The 20,271-nt window shown below is 34.6% G+C and overlaps 1 protein-coding gene across 1 annotated transcript in view; it reads left to right on the forward strand.

Moving 5' to 3' along the window:
* Positions 1-19,927, forward strand: part of LOC149793334 (contactin-3-like) — a 112,788-nt gene extending 92,861 nt beyond the window's left edge. Inside the window, exons 8-11 of the mRNA XM_089966357.1 lie at positions 7,772-7,819; positions 11,190-11,237; positions 14,104-14,202; positions 19,711-19,927. Of these exons, the coding sequence (XP_089822483.1) occupies positions 7,772-7,819; positions 11,190-11,237; positions 14,104-14,201 (194 nt within the window). The 3' untranslated portion in view covers position 14,202; positions 19,711-19,927. The remainder of the gene's footprint in view (positions 1-7,771; positions 7,820-11,189; positions 11,238-14,103; positions 14,203-19,710) is intronic.
* Positions 19,928-20,271: the final 344 nt, after the last annotated feature.

The following is a 20,271-nucleotide window of genomic DNA, read 5'->3' on the forward strand; positions in this document are numbered from 1 at the left end:
TCTGAAATTTTTTATACTTAATTGTTTAGCAGCATCGAGTAAATCAAAATTTGACATCGATGCGAGACGAGCTGCGTCTGTGAAAAACGTTTTGGGTACCATGAGGGCGAAGTCCCTGGAAGTCTTAGACCCGCTCCGTATTGTTCCACTGATAGTCTTAGACGACACGGCTGAGGCATACTTAACTTTTCTGGGCGCCTTGTTGGCTTTTATGTCCGGGATGATCTTTTTTTAAGCTTTCCTTGTGTAAAATTTCCTTCCCACTTGCTTTCTTTAATGCCATTTCAGCAGCGATTCCAACAGCTCATTTATCAACAGCTGGGGCAGCAGCAGCAATTAAAATGCTGGTATTGCTGCGAGACGTGGAAATATACCACCGCATTTTAATCAAGTCTTTGATGGCACTTGGAGCGAAATCAAGTTGAACTCTGGTATTTGCTTGCAGCGCCTTATTGAAATGTTTTAGTTGAGTTTTAGTCAACGATACCTTATTTGGACCACAACTAGCAATTTTATCTCGCTTCAATGTTATTTTTGCCCCGCATGCACCGCGTATTTTATTGCAATTTTTTTCACCTGATTGGGAGTCAGAGTGACATTAACGAGATTATATGACATTTTTATAATAGCATGGTTGGTCCAATTGTCTACATATTCTCCACTGGTGCATCAGCGACTCTCATTCGTCCACCAACACCTTCAAGTAACATTGATTTGTCGCTGAGTATAACAGCAACCGCTCTGTAATGACCATATTTAACTGGTAGACCATCTGCAATTTTAGGTAATACACCCACGCAAGCTCGAAAATGTATATCAACGACAGCTTGCTTAACTAAATCAAGATGTTCCAGCGAAAAGTAATAAATCGGGTACACCGTTGTAAAATCGAACTGTAATATTTGCAAACCAGTATCAGTATTTTGATCACGTCCCATAAATGTCATCAAACGATGATATACACGTGCTACATTATTATCGAAATTCAATAATATATCTTCAGATGGTTCATGATGTCCGTTTATTCTTAAAGATATTTCAGTTACATCAAGTTTGTCAAACACCAATGGATTTCTCTCTTGATTGTTTAATCATTCAACATCTTGAAAAGCAACAAAGATAATCATTGGTGCAGAAACACCCTGCTGTGATGCTATATGCCATGTAAATGAACCCGAGATGGAACTTTGTCTGTAACGTCTGTTACAAGTTCATCTGTGGCTTCAATAAATGCTTCAGAGGGCAAGAAATATCTACTTGTATCCTGAACTCGTAATTAAACTCGGATTTGGCGATGCTGCTTCATGAGAATAATACTGATAATCATGCACAGACTCGTCCTTGAGTACTGGTGCATTCATGTCAAACGCTGGGTCTGATATACGCTTAAACATTTTATTATAATTACCATGATCTAAATCATTGTCGTCTAGCACGAAGACCACTTCCGGACTTGTCTTTATTTGTTCAGTCCCTTGATTCATCAAGGCTTCTAGTTTTTGATTTACGGCTTGATTTATTATTTTACTGACATTTGCGGGCATCACATCAGTGCTTGGTAATTTCACTGACTGAACCGCTTTGGTGAACCTCCTTGAGGTTGACGTATTAATAGTGCTAGTCTGTTCTTGATTGCCAAGAACGCTTTACTGGCAACATTACCAATATCACCAGGAGCTTTATCACGAACAGCGTCAATGCCTTTCATTGATAATTGTTTTGCGATCGGTATTGCTTTGGGGGTTATCCTTCTGAATAAACCCTTAACAACATCACCGAGTCCATCTCCGTAAGTTGCTTTATAGGTTGGTAATCGCGAATTTATCACCCTAACTGCTACAGGTCCACGATGAACATTATGTTTAATCATCTTATTTGTTATCATTGTTTCTAATCGTGAAACAACTAGTCACTGTGATAGTCATCAACGATTTCATCAATGAGTTCCCGATAAACATTAAGTCCATGATACCGCCTTGAAATAATCGTCGACAAATATCAGCTGCTTCATTGGTTATTTCCGGAGAATTATTTCCAAATCGTTTACCCCCAATCAGAATTTCTAACCGTTGCATGTCCTCGAGGATATTATTAGGACAGGCAATAAGACCACTTCTCAAACCACTACCAGTAGTCGCATCGTAAAATTCTTCTTCTGGAAATTGTAGTCGAGTAGTTTGTTGTTGCTTTGCTCTGATTACATCTTGTCTAAATTTTAGATACCCTGGATCTTTCGTATTAACACTTGAATTTTTAGAAGCAAAATATAATACAGGAATCCATCTTTCAAGTTTTACTTTTTCAACATATTCAGGTTTCATATAATTTTCTCTAGAATTATAATGATGTGCAGCAATATTAACTAATTTACCTCGGTCAGTAAAAGTATCAAGAGCTTCATCGGTAAATATTACTGAAGGTCGAACCGTAGATTTTGATTGTTCTGTTTGTTGCAGGGGAGGAGGAAGTTGATAAGACTCTTGCTCAGGTGGCTAATAAGGAGGTGGTGGCTGTTGAATATGTGATCTGTACTATTTATAAAGTCTTTGTATTTCCCTTACAAATTTCACAAATCTTGGATCATCATCTCTAGCCTGCTTGTTTTTTGTTGTTTTTTTTTTTTTGCTTTTTTTTGTAATAAAAACTATATATCCATCTTTGAAAATTGTCATTATACACGATAACATATTTTGATTTCAAAATTTCGCCTTTTCGATCTAGACTTGCTGATGTTGCAGTGAGTAAATCTTCTTTTATTTCTTTAAGTTGCTTAATAACACCTTCCTTAAATTTTGCAATTAGTACAATATTTTCTTTTACTGGTTTGGGTTTTGGTACAAGTTCCTTTTTCACGTCGGCGACTTCAGTACGAATTTTGCTGATGCCTTCAAGTATTTCTTCACGGACGGGAGGAGGCTGAGCTGCAGTTATATCAGTTGGAAGATCTCGTAAAATCATTTTTTTAACCAGCTCAGCGGTTTGTTTTAATACTGGAAGAATACCCTTCTTCCTCTCCTCATCGTCCTTAATACGAACCAGTATAGCTTTTTCAGTAACATTTGTAATGGGTTTAAATAACTGTTCTGTACCCGTAGCAAATTCAACTTGTGCTTCTTGACGTTCTTGAAGTTGTTGTCATACAAAATCATGAACAGGAAGAAATTTTTTGATTGCTTCTAGTCGCTCTCGAGCTAATCTAGCTGTGTAAGATTTTCCGATGTTTGCTATTATTGATATAATAATGATTAAATTTATAGCAGCAGAGACGGTGCTGTATCAAACTTGGCACCGACGTGATCGCGAATTTTCTGAGAATCTTCGCGATCAGAATACCTTATCATCGATAAGTAAAAAAAAAGAATTAATTTCCGAAAGAACTTATTGGTATGATGACATATGTATCCGTATCCGTACAACAAGAACCCAAAAATAAACTTTAGAGAGTTACAAAATCATATACGTCATTGATAGAACAAAGCAATATCAGAAACAAAAATACTTCATACTCTCTTACAGTACAGTAAGTGTCCAGTTGAAAATACACTATTATTACCATTGATATAAAAGCAATATTTCAAAGAAAGCACAGCTCCCAAATAGTATTTTGATTGGTGTTGCTGGTTCATTTTCTCCAGTTTGTTATACAAATTCTTCAAGCTGGCAGAAAGTTTGTTTCTTTATCACTCGATTTAAACACATAAACCATTTAACAGCTCAGATAACTCATTATAGAGTTGATAACAGTATGAACACAATCAAATACAAATTTAAACCTTCAACTGAAAAATGTTTTTAGAACGTTTCAAAGCTCAGGATAATAATTACAACATTCCAACTAAATCTAGCTCTAGTCACCCAGATATCTCTGTAAAAAAAAAAAAAAAAAAAAAAAACAATTTATTTTCACTTACCTACATTTCGTCTCCATGTAAAAACTATGAAGTAATGCGAACACGACTCTAGCCACCGCTGCTGCCAGTTTCAACACACTACAGCTTATATACATCGTCTGCATTACAACATGAGTTGAGATACACATTATTTTACTTCATATATCATTTCATAAAGGTTTATGAAAAGTGTATTGGTTCTTTTAATTTAGCCTTTATTTCAAATTATTAGGAGAGATGACACATTTGTGATTATTTCTGTTGGATATGTCAGTCAGATGATTGTTTAGAAGAATTATTTCCTTTAGGATTGGTCAGTTAGGTGGGTTCTTTTACAATGCGGGTATTTCCGAAATATTACGTTGTGAATATTATGGTATTCCGTTTTAGGAATATATGCTAGTATATAATTAGATAGGGATTGACAATCATTGATTTCTTATTTCTTAGGTTCTTGTTATAGCGTCTGTCTGCAGAGGTATTTTATTTTGTAATTAGATACTGTTTGAGAGGAAACATTTATTTACAGTAGTAGTTGCAATTACAAGGTGCTCAATGACCTAAATAGTATTATAGGACGATTGTGTTCAAATGGTTATGGACAATACCATTGTGATACATCAAGAAATGGCAGACCATTAGATTTATTCATTCAGAAATTCGTTCACCCATTGACTTACAAAGTTTCATTTTTCAGTTAGTCTTCCTATTAGCAGTAATCTCATTCTCCTAAGAGTACTTCCAAATTTCAGTCTGCAAAACTTATTTAAATCAAATGTCTGATAAGACTAATCAGAATGCTTTATCTCTTCCTATGTACATTTATTGCAAGAACACAGCGCAGGTTATTTCTGTTAGAAATTTAAAGTAATAAGCGACATGAATAAATACAGATATATTCCAAATGATCATATGTGTAAGAGGTCAAGGTCACGGTCATTTATTGCGAACATAACATATCTATTGGTTTAAAAACGTCTGATTGTATTCTAGGGAACTTTGAACCGTTCGTGTCGTTGGATTCTATAACATCAATTGTTAAATCTGTTGATTCTAACCCTCTTAAAATATTATGGGACACAGGAACTTCTCTGAATCTTTTGTTGTCATGCATGCACATTGCCTTTTTCAGAGAAGTCATCTTCTAGTGAAAGTGTTCTTATTTGGGAAGTAGAGTGCAAGTTTGTTAATGTTCCTCACCATTGTATAAATTTATCATCATACTTATTTTCAAGACCTGTGACAGTCAAAATGGTGACTTTTTGCCCATTTGATGGAGTTAATGTGTTGATAGGCAATGGCCTAGCTGAAAAAAAAGAGTTGTGCTTATTTCATTCTGACTGAAAGGTATTGTTGGGATCAAAATTATAAATGAAATACCTGATTTTTATCCTGCTTGTGAATATACTAGAGCTATGGCAAAAAGAGCTATTCAGGATAACGTTGAACAGAAAATTATTCTTTTGGCTGACACATTTATTAGTCAGTCTTTTAATGAGGTCACATTTGTTCCTGATACTGATGAGGTAAAAGTATTGGTTAATGTGATCTTCTTTTAACAACTTTTTATTACTAATGCTCACAATCCAATCAGGTTGACAAAGGACGATCGCTTGTTGTCGAAAAGGAACAAAATATACTGCTATATCCTGTTTCAGAGTGATATTAGCGAAACTGACGAAACACACATACCTGTTTGTTATTTTGTTAAACATGGTGTCCTTTGGAGAAAATGGAGACCATAAGAGGTACCTGCTACTAACGAGTGATCAGTGAGCTATTAAATTGTTCTTCCAAATTCGTATAGATGGGTCATTCTTAGTTTGCTCCATGCAATTCCTTTGGCCCCTCACTTAGGAGTCAATAATTGGTGAGTGAGCTATCACATTATTATTGCCAAGTCGAGTATATAGGATGTTTTTAGTTTAGGCCATGCATCTCACTTGGCTGGTCACTTAGGAGACAAAAAGACTGGTCAAAATATCTCAAATAATTGTTATAGGTAGAGACATAAAGGTTATGTTTCTAAATATTGTAGATTTTGTTATGCTTCACAGATGGTAGAGAAGCTCAAAGTGAAGATACCCAAAGCTCATTTGAAACACATTCCTGCATTTTACGAGACTGAGTTTATATTAGGTAATGCTTTTTCACCCTTTTGGTCTTAAAGGTGTCAACATAGCCTCTATTCCCCATAATTTGGCAACCAAGCGAAAAACAGAAATGTAGAACCCGTGGATTATTAATCTACAAAAGTTTCAAATGGATAGTATACATGTTGCATACATGACAATTGACAGTCTATTGGAAATTGTACCAGCATTTTCTTTATATTGCTTGCATAATTTTAACACTGTACATTGTTTCTCACGTGAACGCTAATACATTAGCTTGAAAGGATTCCAAACAAATTAAACTTTATTGCAAAATGAATATATCGCGCTTTTCAAAACGCTCTGACGAACGTTGTCCGCATTGCAATCAGTACTGAAAATGTTCTGTAATTGTAGATTTTGCAAAAACATAAAGAAGCAATCCGAATAGATCGTAAATATTATATACAGATGAGGAAATGCTGTCTGATCTACGACATAATGATGAGACCTTGATAATGATGAGACGTTGATATCCTTAAAACATTACAAAAGGCATCAGTTTTATAATTCAATGTTATGGTCCATATCAACGTTTTCTCTGGGGAAATACATCGCTACAAGTAAAATAATTGAGCAACCGTATACATACATATATATATATATATATATATATATATATATATATATATATATATAGATAGATAGATAGATAGATAGATATATTCTTCATCTGTTTCTAAATACACAAACCAATATATATATATATATATATATATATATATATATATATATATATATATATATATATATATATATATATATATATTAGTTTGTGTATTTCAGAAACAGATGAAGAAGCACGTGATTTTACCTTATTACCATTAAGTATTCTCTGGGTTCACATTTAGTAGTTGTTATTAATTATATATGTCCACCCCGTTGCAAATGTAATGGCATAAAAAAAAACAGTATCCGGAAAAGAAATATACTTTAGTACTAACAAAAACGTCTTTTTTTGGCATGAAGGTGTTTAAGGTTGCTCACAAAAATTATGGAACACTCAGTTGCAACGGCGCCCACAATGAAGTTGCCATCTGCATTTAGCTTTGCAAAACTAAAGTTATATTCAGCCAGTGGTTTAACGTTGTCTGTATGCTCTAGTTTATTTAAGTACAAACAGGTAATTTTGAAAGAAACAAATCAATATGGATTGTATAAAGTCCTTTGTTTTATGTATAAAATAGTTTTAGCCTGGTAAATTAAATTAACCCACTTGTCCTCAGCAAATAGTTGATAATGGATAATTTACATTTTTAAGCCAATAATATAACTGATCTGTTGGTAACACTCTTAATGTCGAAACTTACTGAGGCTTAAAATAATCTGAATCAAAAGCATAGTATCAGAAAAGTGTTATATGGTCCAATATTTCTTGGCTAAATATGACTGCCTTGAACTTGGATAAAATATGGATTGTTCTGTAATGTTTATTTGAATGACGATGATCTTTTGGCGTGCACTAAAGAAACCAGTACGCTCCTGACTCAGTATTTGCTTTTATTTAGATCATTTATTTAAGGTTCTAAATTACAATAAGCGAGACACCTACAAGTACAAGAGTAATGGCTTCCCAATGAAATCGAACAAATGAAGTCTTTGTCAGGTAAATGTCCTATGATAATTTAAACGAAAACAAGCTTTTTGTTTCAATCCGGATGCCAGAAAAAATGCATATAATAACTGTTATTTAGAACATTAAAATTTGCATTATTTGTTTCTTCTTAGGTCGTGATTCACATCCGGATGCAGGATCAGGTACCAGTCACGAGGAAGGTTAATATTTTATTAAATTAACAATGTAAACGATGGAACAAATCATCTATTAATTAACTAGTTGTTTCATACGATAGAGTTCAGAATTGCAGACCAAATGACTAATATATTAGTAGCCATGATTTTGTTCCGCATCTTTTCAAGAGAACATGTCACTGCTCACTCTTTCCATCCGTCCCTATATAATGTTCATGAGTTCAGTTTTACGTGATATTGGCGTCATGTAAATAAACCAAGGAATCCAGGAAAATAAGATTTAGGTCTTAACATGTTAAAATTTGACTAACGATATACATATGAGTACAGTATAACATATACTACTCGGTTTTAAGTCCAAATGAATGCTTCTGAAGTGAATTAAGTCCTCCCTGAATTCTATATCTGTTCTCTGGATAGTTTCTTCATGATTTTGAATAACATCAACAGTGTGCCTATTCCAAACACTTTTGCCTTCTGGTTGTACTCTTACTGAGTAGTGTAAAAGAATGCTTCGCAGACTATATTTCTTAGTTATTATGCTGATGTCATGTATAAACCCTATGCGTTTTAAGGGTTTGTCAGATACTGACATAAACATATAGTCAATATCTTTTTCAAGATAAAAGTCTAATTGCCCCTACACAGTCGGTTGAAAAAAATAATTTAGATTTATCTATTAATGTTTTCATTGACCAAAGTCCTAAAATATTGCACGTTGCCTCCGTAGACTCATATTTATCTTTACGTCTCACTGTATACTTCTGATATAACTCGAGGTCTTCCATATTGGTCTTTTTAGGACCTTACTATTCTTTTCATCCATATAGGACTCAAGGTAGAATACTTCTTTTCCAATTTTTTTAGACTTGTTAATAGATTCATTCCGCCGTCTCTGATATCAATAAAATAAAAATGTTTAACAAATGTTTGCCTTTATCGTATATTTCTTTCATTGCATCGATTGGTTTTAACTTGTATGTCAGAGGTATGCCGGCATACTTCATAATCTTGACGTCTGGAAGTGGAAATTTGCCAAGCAGAAAAGAAGGGGAAAATGTCATTATTTGTTTGCATAGCTAGAAATTGTTGCAAGCAGAAGTTTTATCGAATAATCCAAATTAGACTTTACAACTGCGTCATCTATTAATAGATACAATGCAGGTGGCGATCAGCATCGCAAAATATGATCCAATTCAGTGATACAATCGTTTATCGTTACATGAAAGAACAACACAGGCAAGACTTACACCCTGCTTAACAGCGAAGCGTACAGACACTTTGCCCGCAATAAAACAGAACTTGTTCCGCCCTTGAACGGGTCTTTTATAATGCGCCAGACCTTCCCTTTGATTCTAAGTCTGTATAACTTGTAAATTAACCCGATGTGCCAAAAAAGTGTCGAATGTTATAGAGTTATTTAGATATGTAAAATTGACAGGAATATCTCTTTCCATATAATAACATGTACATTCTTTGATACATAATGCTTCAGTGATAATACCGCAATTAGTTTTAAAACCCTGTTGCAATGGATTAGGAAAATAAATCTGTTTAGACATATAACTAATCTATTGTATATAATTTGTTCTAGGACTTTCTGAAACACTTATACTTATATCTAATTTGTATCACCAAACTTTGTTTAAAGTGGCGCAGATACTTTTCGGACTCACACACTTTTTGTGACTATAATTGTAAGTATCAGTACATTGCTTGGAAGTCCGAAAATACTAAATACTCAGCAATAATATTATCAAGACCACATGACGTGTCACTAATTACACAGCTGATTTCTTCTCTAGTGGGGATTTTATCAACAGCGTTAGTGGAGTAGTGGGTTTCTATGCTGTGTTTTTCTATCCTCGGCTAAGACCATCAGGTAATGTTTGTCACCGTACTGCTGGGTTTTGTCTGGTAGTGACATACTGAAAAACTGATTTGCCCATAACTCTCTAACAGAGTCGTGGTCACGTATATTGTTTTAGTTTCATTCGATTTTGTAAGTGTAATTATGTTTATATATTTTCATCCATATAAAGTTATAGGTCATGGAATTATCAAGCCCTGCAGTTGTTTCAAGCTCGCTAAATTGTTCTCTAAAGTACATTTCTTTAGCTTTCAGGAATTCTTTTGCAAACCGTTTATTTGCTTTCTTAGAATTTGCGCATGACAGATATTTTCATCCTCTTAACATATCATTCGAGATCCATTCAGCTGCATTTCTGTGTGAAAGGTTTCTACGTTTAGTAGTTTCCATTTTAAAAAATGCGTCTTTATTGTCAGAAACAAAATCTGCATCATGTCTTGAATAATAATTTCAATATCGACATTCGTCACAAGTTCTGCCTTATGCAGTTGAGCTAAAAATTCTTTGCATGTTGCGTCCTGATGTCTATTTATCTGTTCTACCATTTTTTGTTTTCTCCCAATGTATTGGTTGAATTATATGCCCTTTGGCCCTCATTGTATTATGTATAAATGGTCTGTCTGGCTCCATCTTTACAGGATGAAGATCAGAAATGTTCAAAGGAATATTATCTATTCTATCGGCATTAACCACTAAGTCAAATTTACCTTCCTGCAATGGTATATGGTCTATCAAAGATTTAGATTTATCATTCGCTGAAGAAAAGGCACAATCAGTGCCATTACATGTGGATTAACTATCAAGTGATAATAAATGCCTATCACATAATAGCTTTTCTTGAACAGCGCATGTAGCGCTGGATGCTAGACAATTCTAGAATACATTTAAGTACAAAGAGGTACCGGTAATATTGAAAGAAACCAATAAATATGGGTGGTATAAAGTATTGTGTGTTATGATTAAAGTAGGATTTGGGCAAATTAAATTAACCCAAATGACCTCAACAAAATAGTTGATAATGGGTATTTTCCATTCTTAAGCCAATAGTATAACGGATCTGTTGGAAACGCTCTTAATGTCGCTACTTATTACGAGACAGAAAATAATTTGAATCAAGAGTGTAGTATAAGAGAAGTGTCATATGGTCCAAAATTTCTTGGAGAAAAATGGCTGCCCTTATTTTGGATCAAATATGAATTGTTCTGTAAATCTTGTTTGAATGACTATGAAATATTGGCTTGCATTAAAGAAACCAGTACGCGCCTAACTAGGTATTTGGTTTTTTATAGATATCTTTTTAAGGTCCTAAATTACATTAAGCGGGATAAATAAATGACAAATTTAATCCGAAGTGTAATGGCCTGCCAATAAATTGGAACAAATTAACACTTTGTCGGGTAACCATCTAAAGATAATTTACACAAAACCATGCTTCTATGGTTCATTCAAGATGCCAAATAAGAATGCATATAATAACTTTCATTTAGAAAATTATTATTTGCTTTATTTTCTTTTTCTATTGAGATAATAATTCACCTGGACGTGATGGATCACAAACTTGCGACGATCAAGGTAAATACTTTGATTAATATAATCTGTAAATAATGGAACATCAAATCCATTACTTATCTAGTTGTTTCATAAGACACGATGGTTGTAGCTACTGCAAAAATGTATGTATGTATGCATGTATGTGTGTGTGCATGTATGCATGCATGTATGTATGTATGTATGTATGTATGTATGTATGTATGTATGAAAGGAGTTATTCCATCATATCCGTCGTGATATTCGGATACAAAATGTTGCCGTAAACGTTTTACAATTATATGGTATTAATGAAAATAATTTGAAATAAATAGCAAGATCATTAGGAAAGATCAACATATGGTATACGTTTCTAAAGTATACCAGGAAAGTTGAAAATGAACATTCAGTAGTTTTTTAAAATCAGAAATAATCACAATAGTGACTCAAAAGGTCCAAACGTTTTATGTTCCCCATATATTCCCGTGTTCAATATATATATATATATATATATATATATATATATATATATATATATATATATATATATATATATATATATATATAAACGAAAGAAGAAAACAAAGAAAACGAAAACACTGTTTATATTGAATTAATTGTTAACTACAGCTAACGTTTTCAGCTTTGGTTCAACAGTTGTCAAATGAAAATGTAGCATAGTGTCTGACTTGTATGGCATTGTTTAAGAGTCTAAATTGAGAGAACATTTGATTTTGAATAAACTGAGAGAACATTTGATTTCAATTCAAAGTATCCAATACTCTACGAGATAAAATGTCCTGCAATGCTTTGAGTCATCGACAAGCTTGGAAGCCATGTCATTTTACTGAGATTTCACTAACAGTATGTGTGTATGTATGTATGTATGTATGTATGTATGTATGTATATATGCATGCATGTATGTGTGTGCAGGTATGCATGCATGTATGTATGTATGTATGTATGTATGTATGTATGTATGTATGTATGTATGTATGAATCAAATATAATTTCCCTGTTTAAATTAAAATATACTTAAGATGCAAATAAACTTATTTTAGTATTCCTACTTGTTTGTGTATTATAAAAACGAAAGAAGAAAACATTGTTTATATTTAATTCATTGTTAATTAGAGCTAATGTTTTCAGCTTTGGTTAAACAGTCGTCAAATGAAAATGTCGCAAATTGTCAACATTTTATTGTGTAGTTTAAAAAGTCTAGACTGAGAGAGAATTTGATTTTAAATATATTTAGAGAACATTTGATTTCAATTCAAAGTCAAAGTATCCGATGCTCAAATGAAATTGTTCGTTCAAGCGACATAATGTACGTGATTTGTGCATAATACATATATAATGCTGAAAGTAAAACATGTAGACACTGCCAAATATAAAATATACTTAACATTTACTAGATTTTTAAGACTGCCATACATGAGTTATGAGGCCTTGCACAAAAACCTACTCGTCCTGAACAAAAACTGTTGCAACCAAATCACAAACTGCAGTTACAAAGATAGTATGAAACATAGCTAGAAGAAATGAAACAAACAGTGTGATACTAATAAAAGACGTTACAACTAATTTAAGTGAATATGAACCTATATGTGTATGCAACTAGAACCTTGTGTAGTTCTTAGTATGTGAGACGATATATAATTTTCCAAATACTTCTTGACAGATGATCATAACAAATTATAGTTGTTGCCCTTCAATTTACGGAGTTAGGACCTACGCTAAGTATAATTAATTTTTAAACAAAATTTTGACAGGTGCAAGTGTGCACATTTTTGTAGTACAACTGCCAGGAGAAATGTTCTGAAAATCGTAGCAGTGTATCATCTTAATAATACAAAAACCAAAAACTCTGGATATGATTGTCATGTTTCAAGGGAAATGATTGATCTGATATTAGATTAAAGAAACAATTGGTGTCTTCCATCGGTTGTTGTTAATAATAAATTAGGAATATAATCTATGGTTAATGAGAACGATTGTAAATTTCTCTATCGACCTTTCAATTTTGTTTCGATTATCCTAAATTGGCCTCTTAGCTTCAAATGCAGTCACTGAGAACGATATGTGTAAACTCACAGAGTTGAACATGTTATATTTAGCGATGTCATAAGAATTAATCCTGGGATGATTAATGGAAGGAAAAAGAAGATTTCCCACATGAGTTACTTTAATTTACCTCTACAACATGTGCTTTCTTTCTTACACTGGCTTATGCTACCCGAATACGTTTGGATCTTGCATGACACATTATCTTTAACAGTATGTATATTCTTATATCATTTCATTTTTATCTGTACTCCTTTCTTATAAAGAAATATTTGTGAATGAAAACTTCTATAATTAGATTCAAGCTCAAAGTACCTAATGTAAACACTGAAAAGAAGGGCAAACACATTGCATGACTTTAAAATGAATTAAAAATGGTATTGTGCTTATGTCATATTCTGAAAATTGAATAAATTACTTTCTCCAGAATCAAATAACATGTACTCTACTTAAATACATCATTCTTTATTTGACTAGATTCGATCTTAATCTAGACAACAATATTGCCTGTATGCTAGATCTTGGCCATTCCCTGCGGCTGTTTACAAACAAAATAAATCTATTGATAAACAGATATATGGATTGGGAGGCGGGCGTTCAGATACTAACATTGTAACAGTTTGACTCATAGTGCTACAGTGTAAGACGCCAACCATGACAACTACGATGTGGGATTGGGTAGGTCGGAGACAGATTCCACCTATCCTCACATAGTACCTGTCAATGTGAATGTCTTCGCTTGAATCTAGGACCCCATTACTATAATCGTTTACGATAGTCTTGATTTCATTTGTAAGTAGCTCATCTATATTATTATTATTATTATTATTATTATTATTATTGAAGACTACAAGAATGCCACGTTAGGACTTGCAGTGATTGTTGGTATTACCCTGCTCTTTGTTGTATCCTGGTTTCTATACAAATGTTGCAAGCATTATTAAGGTTAGTGTGCCTGTTACTCTTCACAATATTTTCATCATTCAAATATGTTATTAAAATAGTGATAAAGTATAAAATATGACCCAGTACTAATGTAACTCCTCAAACAAAATTCGTTGTGAAACTGTAAATTGTTAATAGTAATGGCATTCCAATTACCAATTAACTACACACACGCAATTCATATATTATTTAGCGACATTTTTGTTTATCATATGTATGATGCAACGAAGGAACTAGTAATACAAGTAGGACTATTACCAATGCTGTTACTTTATAGTCGCTGCGTTATAAATCACAGTTATTTGAAAATCAGTCTGCATACTGTTTCTTCAGTATGCATATTATAACACCCAACCGGAATTGTGTTATTGGCTTCATGAAAGCACATTGATTATGATGGATGCACATTTTTGCTGGGTAGGGGGCATAGAGGTATCACATTACATTTGTTGTTACTAAGCTCATTCGAACCATCTTGGTCAGTATGAAATCTCCAGGAGTGTTACGTGCATACTAGAGGTGAAACAAATCTGTTTTAGAGTCACAGCCCAACTAGAGAATTTCTTTGTACATCATACATGGTCTTAAATTCAGTTGAGTAATGTTATTGTCTCAAGTACTCCGCTTTAATAGTGACTCAAAATATAGCGTCGTTAGCGTTATAATAAGAATGGCAGGGAGTTCAAGAACTAGATTCAACTTCAGCGTGCAAGTGCTGAATAGTGTTTTGTTAGGGATAAACTTTATTCACATAGTCAATAAGTACGTGATATTATTTGTTCAGTGGAAACATATCGTGGACAATTGGTTATATGGAACTGCAGACACGGCAAAACTTACCTAGATGGCACGCAACTTTTATCGGTCCTATGTACACTATCATTCTCACTCAGCAGTGGTGTGAGTTTTCTTTTAGCCAATAGTATAAAATATAGCCGGCCAGGCTGCAAACGTCCACATATTGTTAAATAAGTACCAAAAATTTGCTCTGACTTGCCAAAACCAAGCTAGTTGGAGGCGGACTTCATATGATTCCAAAGGATATAAACCCTGTCAACAATGAAGAGAATTACCTTCTTATAACGGACGATAACATGGTGATGGACTCCAGCTTCGATATTAATGCAGTAACGATGCACACATAACTGCCCACACAATTACAAAACCTAAAACATGGATAGGTCGGCATTGATCCGGCCGCAAAAGGCGCATCTGTTAGAACAAGAACACAAACCAACCCTCGTGCTTGCACCATGTAAAGCCGAAGACAACGAATCCAGTAAAACAACTCTACTGGTGGGAGGCATCGCGGTACGGCTTTTAGCTTCAGCGGATAGAGCATCAAAGGATGACACAATAATCTATTCTCAGCCAGAACCACACGATGGACCGATACTTTTGGTAGAAACTCCGCCATGATATTTACAAGGGTTTTCAGCATTTCTGCCGCTCGCCCTGCTGTTTCATTTTACGCATTCTTTGACATGATGAATGTGATTTAAGCTGTATGATTGGAAATGGCCTTACGCTTTCTGTGATTGCGAGCGTAATCGAAATTATATTGAAACTGAAGGTCGTGAAAATCAATTCAGTTGTAATGCCCTGCTCACGACGAAGATTGAAACTTTTTCAGCTAGGGTTGTGTCGTTATGGAGAACTTAATTAAGTTTCTCCCGAATGATAGCGTTCTAGGTGCGGAGGTGTCCTTGATCAATACAGGCAGGCTTTAACAATACTATCCGTTTGATCTTAAGAATTTTATGGCGAATTCTTGTTTCGTTGCTCACCATTTTTCTTTCGTCTTAGGGTGGGTTAGTGTCATTTTCCACACGGGTCTTGTTTACCTCTTTTCATCTGAGATGCTCATCGAGTTCTCTAACCTGCACGGTGTTACGCAAAGTAAACCTTTGGTCACTGAAAGTCATCTATGCATTTCTCGCTATTCTGAGGATATTTAACTCTGCTACTTCCAATGTTGTGAGCGTTTCATCTGAGACCACTTCTTTGAGCACTGTTTCCACTGAATCCCATTACTGTTTCAGGTTTCACGTGGTTTTCCCAAACACTATGATGTCATCACATTGAAGAAGTCATATTATACTGCTGTACGGCACCATTCACACGCTGAAGTTGAATTCAAGTACTAAGAAGAGTTTGGTGACGAGAATCGTGATGTTGAGCTTGAGATTAAGTTGGTGGAGCACATATCACTCATTTTCCATGGCCTAGGAAGTAACTTCGTATACTCAGTGAACTCGTTCCCATTTTATTCAATAAGTCAAACTGACAACTGTTCAGCGATATCTCTGGAAGGTACAGTGCGTCTTCGGCTACTGTATAGTCTTTGTGCATATCATGATTTTCCTCGGGGTATTCAAAGTCAACCTCAAGGATAAAGCTCTTTACCTCGTCCGCAAAAAAAAAGCGCAAATTGTTTCGAGCTATATTGTTGGGCGGTCGACCCACTTAAAGGATCCTGCTGGAGAACAATGTAACATGGGCTTGGTTATTCAGATGATTAATGTCTTGCCGTTGTAATCTTGGGACATTACTCCTGGGACATTGTGTGGTTCTCTTTCACATGAGAGCGGTTTATCATCGAAATGCTACCACAGAAGCTCTTCTCGACAAACAGCTCCAACTTGACACCATTATTCTCCAAGAGAACGTCTCAACTAATTCCCAGATTGCTGAAGAAATGGGCTAGGTCAAGGCGGCCATTGTCCAGCAATGTGTCAATGACGATTTCAAACATGTTATTATTTAAGCTGCGATTATGATAGTTTCCAATGTTGTGGCATTTAACACCTTCAACACACTCTTTGAGTGCGCACAAGCACTTTGAGAAATGCTGACGTGGCCAATCTGGCCGTTGAAGGACTCAGCCGATTGAATCTAGGTTTATTCAAAACGCTCCCAGCTGTTCGTGTATTCGTTCGGGTTGACACCCTTGATAGTAAGGCGATCAAGAATTGTTTCCTCTGAAACAGCTGATCTCTGTCTTATGATGCATCACGGCTCATCTACATTGATCAGGTTTTTCACCATTTCGTCGATTTTGCAGTTATAAATTCGAGACGTTTTGAACAGCGACATATCCAGTGAAAATGCAATGCATTTCTACACGTTGTTTGAGATGGCACTGATCTTTTCAATCGAGGCTTTCCAATGGCCTGAATGATTAGATGACCGTCATAGCCGTAGAGGTTGTGTAGCATAAATGGTACCTTCATTTTTCTGTATTAGATGCGCATGGATGTTATATACTTTATGGGCGGTATCGCAGTGCTTACCGGTATATGGCAGTGGTCTCTCAGTCTATCCGTCTCCATGTATCTTTTGTCTCTGAAAGTTTCTCCAGTAGGTAGTCCATGTCAATGTTCATTTCTTCGGGGTTCAGCCGTATGTCGAGGATCTTTTTAGTTCCACGGACAAGTACCTGATGATGGTTGCCATCTGTGCCCTCGATCAGGCAGAATATCAGCAGGTTGCAAAAACCTTTGTAGCAGAAGCGAAATTAAACCTGATCAGTTGTTTTCTGCATGTTGCTTTTATCGGGATCCCCGGCAGGGTTTTCCACTAGGATGTTCGGTGCTTCTAAGTCTGCATATATGATATATATGGAAAGTGAATCTACTAGGAAGTTTGTTCCTGGCTTTGGAAAGAACACGGACTGTGACTTGTATTTATGGCTCAAGATGTGGAGGAATTTTTTTTATGGACGCAGTGGCTTCTTTTGTCGTCTGAAATGAGCAAAATTCCGGTTCAGATATGACGTTGTGACAATGCATTGTTACTCTTTTTTCTATCATCTTAGTGTCATTTGTTCAACGATTTCCACCACAACTTACATGTATCCTGTAATCGGTTCACGTTACATTGCCACAATTCCAGCATGGGATGGAATCTGCATCATCTTCTGTACTCTGCTATATTGATATCACAGTGTTCACCAAAAGACTAAACAATTCCACACACCTCTTTATTCCTTATTTTCATCCACGCACACATTGTTCTGCCTCGAAAAACCGTGTACAAGCTAACTGTTATACCCTTTTGCCCATATTTCATTTTTAAAAAAACCTTTTAGACGCCTGTGGATGGAATGTGCTATGAACTCGCACACAATTACCTCACTGTCAATTACTATTATATATATCCAGCTAGTAACTAGTAAAAGTGTGCGTTGGTTATAAAACAAAATCTTACTGTGGTGAGGGTTAAAGATCCCGCATTACAAAATCGCAATAAAACCTAGAACATTTTGTGTGCATATTTAATGTTTTGCCTCCGTGTGGTTGAAGTCTTCTACTTATTGTGACCACTATTAGAAGACCGACATCCATATTGAGTAATCGACACCATAAACATAAGTCCTAGCGGATGATCATGATGATGCATGTAGTATACGTACAATGGCGCTAGTTAATTCTAGGCTGTTTTGGGACCTGCACCGCCCATTCCAGTAGAAGTGTGGTCTGGCCTACAGATAGCGTCTAGAGATGAGGTTGGACAAAACTGATACTTCCAGGATGGGTTTTTTTTCAACAACCCTTATGCATCTACTCAGCTATTTGTTTCCGGAAGAATATGCAAGTAGATATAAAGAGAAGCTATAATGCAGGCCAAAGCAAGCAGCACATAATTACATGCTCTTTTAACTAAATCTAACATTATTTAAGTGCATAATCCAATTCTAATTTGGTAGGAAAATAAGTATTCCTTCCAAATTAAAACTTATGTAACTTTTTAAGACATCTTAGGATGCAATAGGACTATTCAAACATTTAAGTGTAAAATTCGAACAAAAAAGCTGTATTCCCAAACGAAATGAATTCGAACAATTTTACAAACCAAGTCTTTGTATCTTTTGAGATAAAAGTCATAGTTTTACCACTATAATCCATCAAAAATACAAATTATCCTCTTCAGATAATTCAAAGGGATGACTTGAGAATAAGCAAATGCTAGTAGTAGTAGTAGTAGTAGTATCATCATCCTAAGATGCCTGAATGAAAGAAAGACTTTGGTTTATTGCTGCGATCAAATCTCTGTAGAGTACAATTAAAAATTCTCTAACCTGTATGATGGTATTATTTGTATTAAATATATATTCACTATTATAGACTACAGGTGATGTGAAATTGACCCTTTGTTCAGTGTAGAAAAAATAAACACTTTCACATAAACACCATTTCAAGGCGATGGAATTTGTATTTGTTTGTATTTGTATTTAAGTATAAATATAGTTCATCTCGCTTGACATATGATAGTTCGTCTTTAAGTTATGGTTCTGACCTTTTACCTTATCGCTGAGCACATTACAAATGTATGTAGAATAGCTATGCCGCTGTAGAATTGACAGGTACCTAAACATTTTGTGGAGTGATGTACTGCGATTGGAAAATTTGTTATTGAACTAAAAAATACTGTTCAGTTATAATGCCTATTGCTCGTCTACTTTACACAGTTATAGCTAACGTTATGTATTTTTTCTTTCGAATGTAGATATGGATATCACATTTAATACTAGCTCTAAGACGAACAGATGACCTGTCTCACAAAGGTGTACAAACATGCCATTATGGTCGTTTGATGGGCTATATATGGGATTCGAAAATGCTCAAGTTTCTATATTAGATTTTGAAGGTCATGATTGTTTTCTGTATTTCTATTTTCCTTTTGTGACATTCAGAACTTTATATCATAAGACAGCAATGTATGTGAACTTAAAATTTTATCCAGCCATTATTTTTGTATAATGTACGTTCGAATTTAATAATGTTAATGATGAAGCAACATGTACAACAGAAACGGAATATTAAAATATAGAGGGCAATTATTATGGCGACCAAAGCTCAAGAATCAATATAAATCAATATTAAGTGATTATTCTGTAATTGAAAAGATATTAATTATTAACTAGAATTTATTTTAGAATGTTAATTCTGACACTATTGAAAGTTGTTTGCTAGCATAACCTAATAGTTTTCACTGTTTTCTAATTCTTAGAATGATATAAAATATGTCACAACAAAGTGTGGAGAAATATGATAAAAGGTATAATTA

This window comes from Sinohyriopsis cumingii, chromosome 8 (genome assembly GCF_028554795.1).
Source record: "Sinohyriopsis cumingii isolate HCF-2022 chromosome 8, ASM2855479v2, whole genome shotgun sequence".
Taxonomy (NCBI): domain Eukaryota; kingdom Metazoa; phylum Mollusca; class Bivalvia; order Unionida; family Unionidae; genus Sinohyriopsis; species Sinohyriopsis cumingii.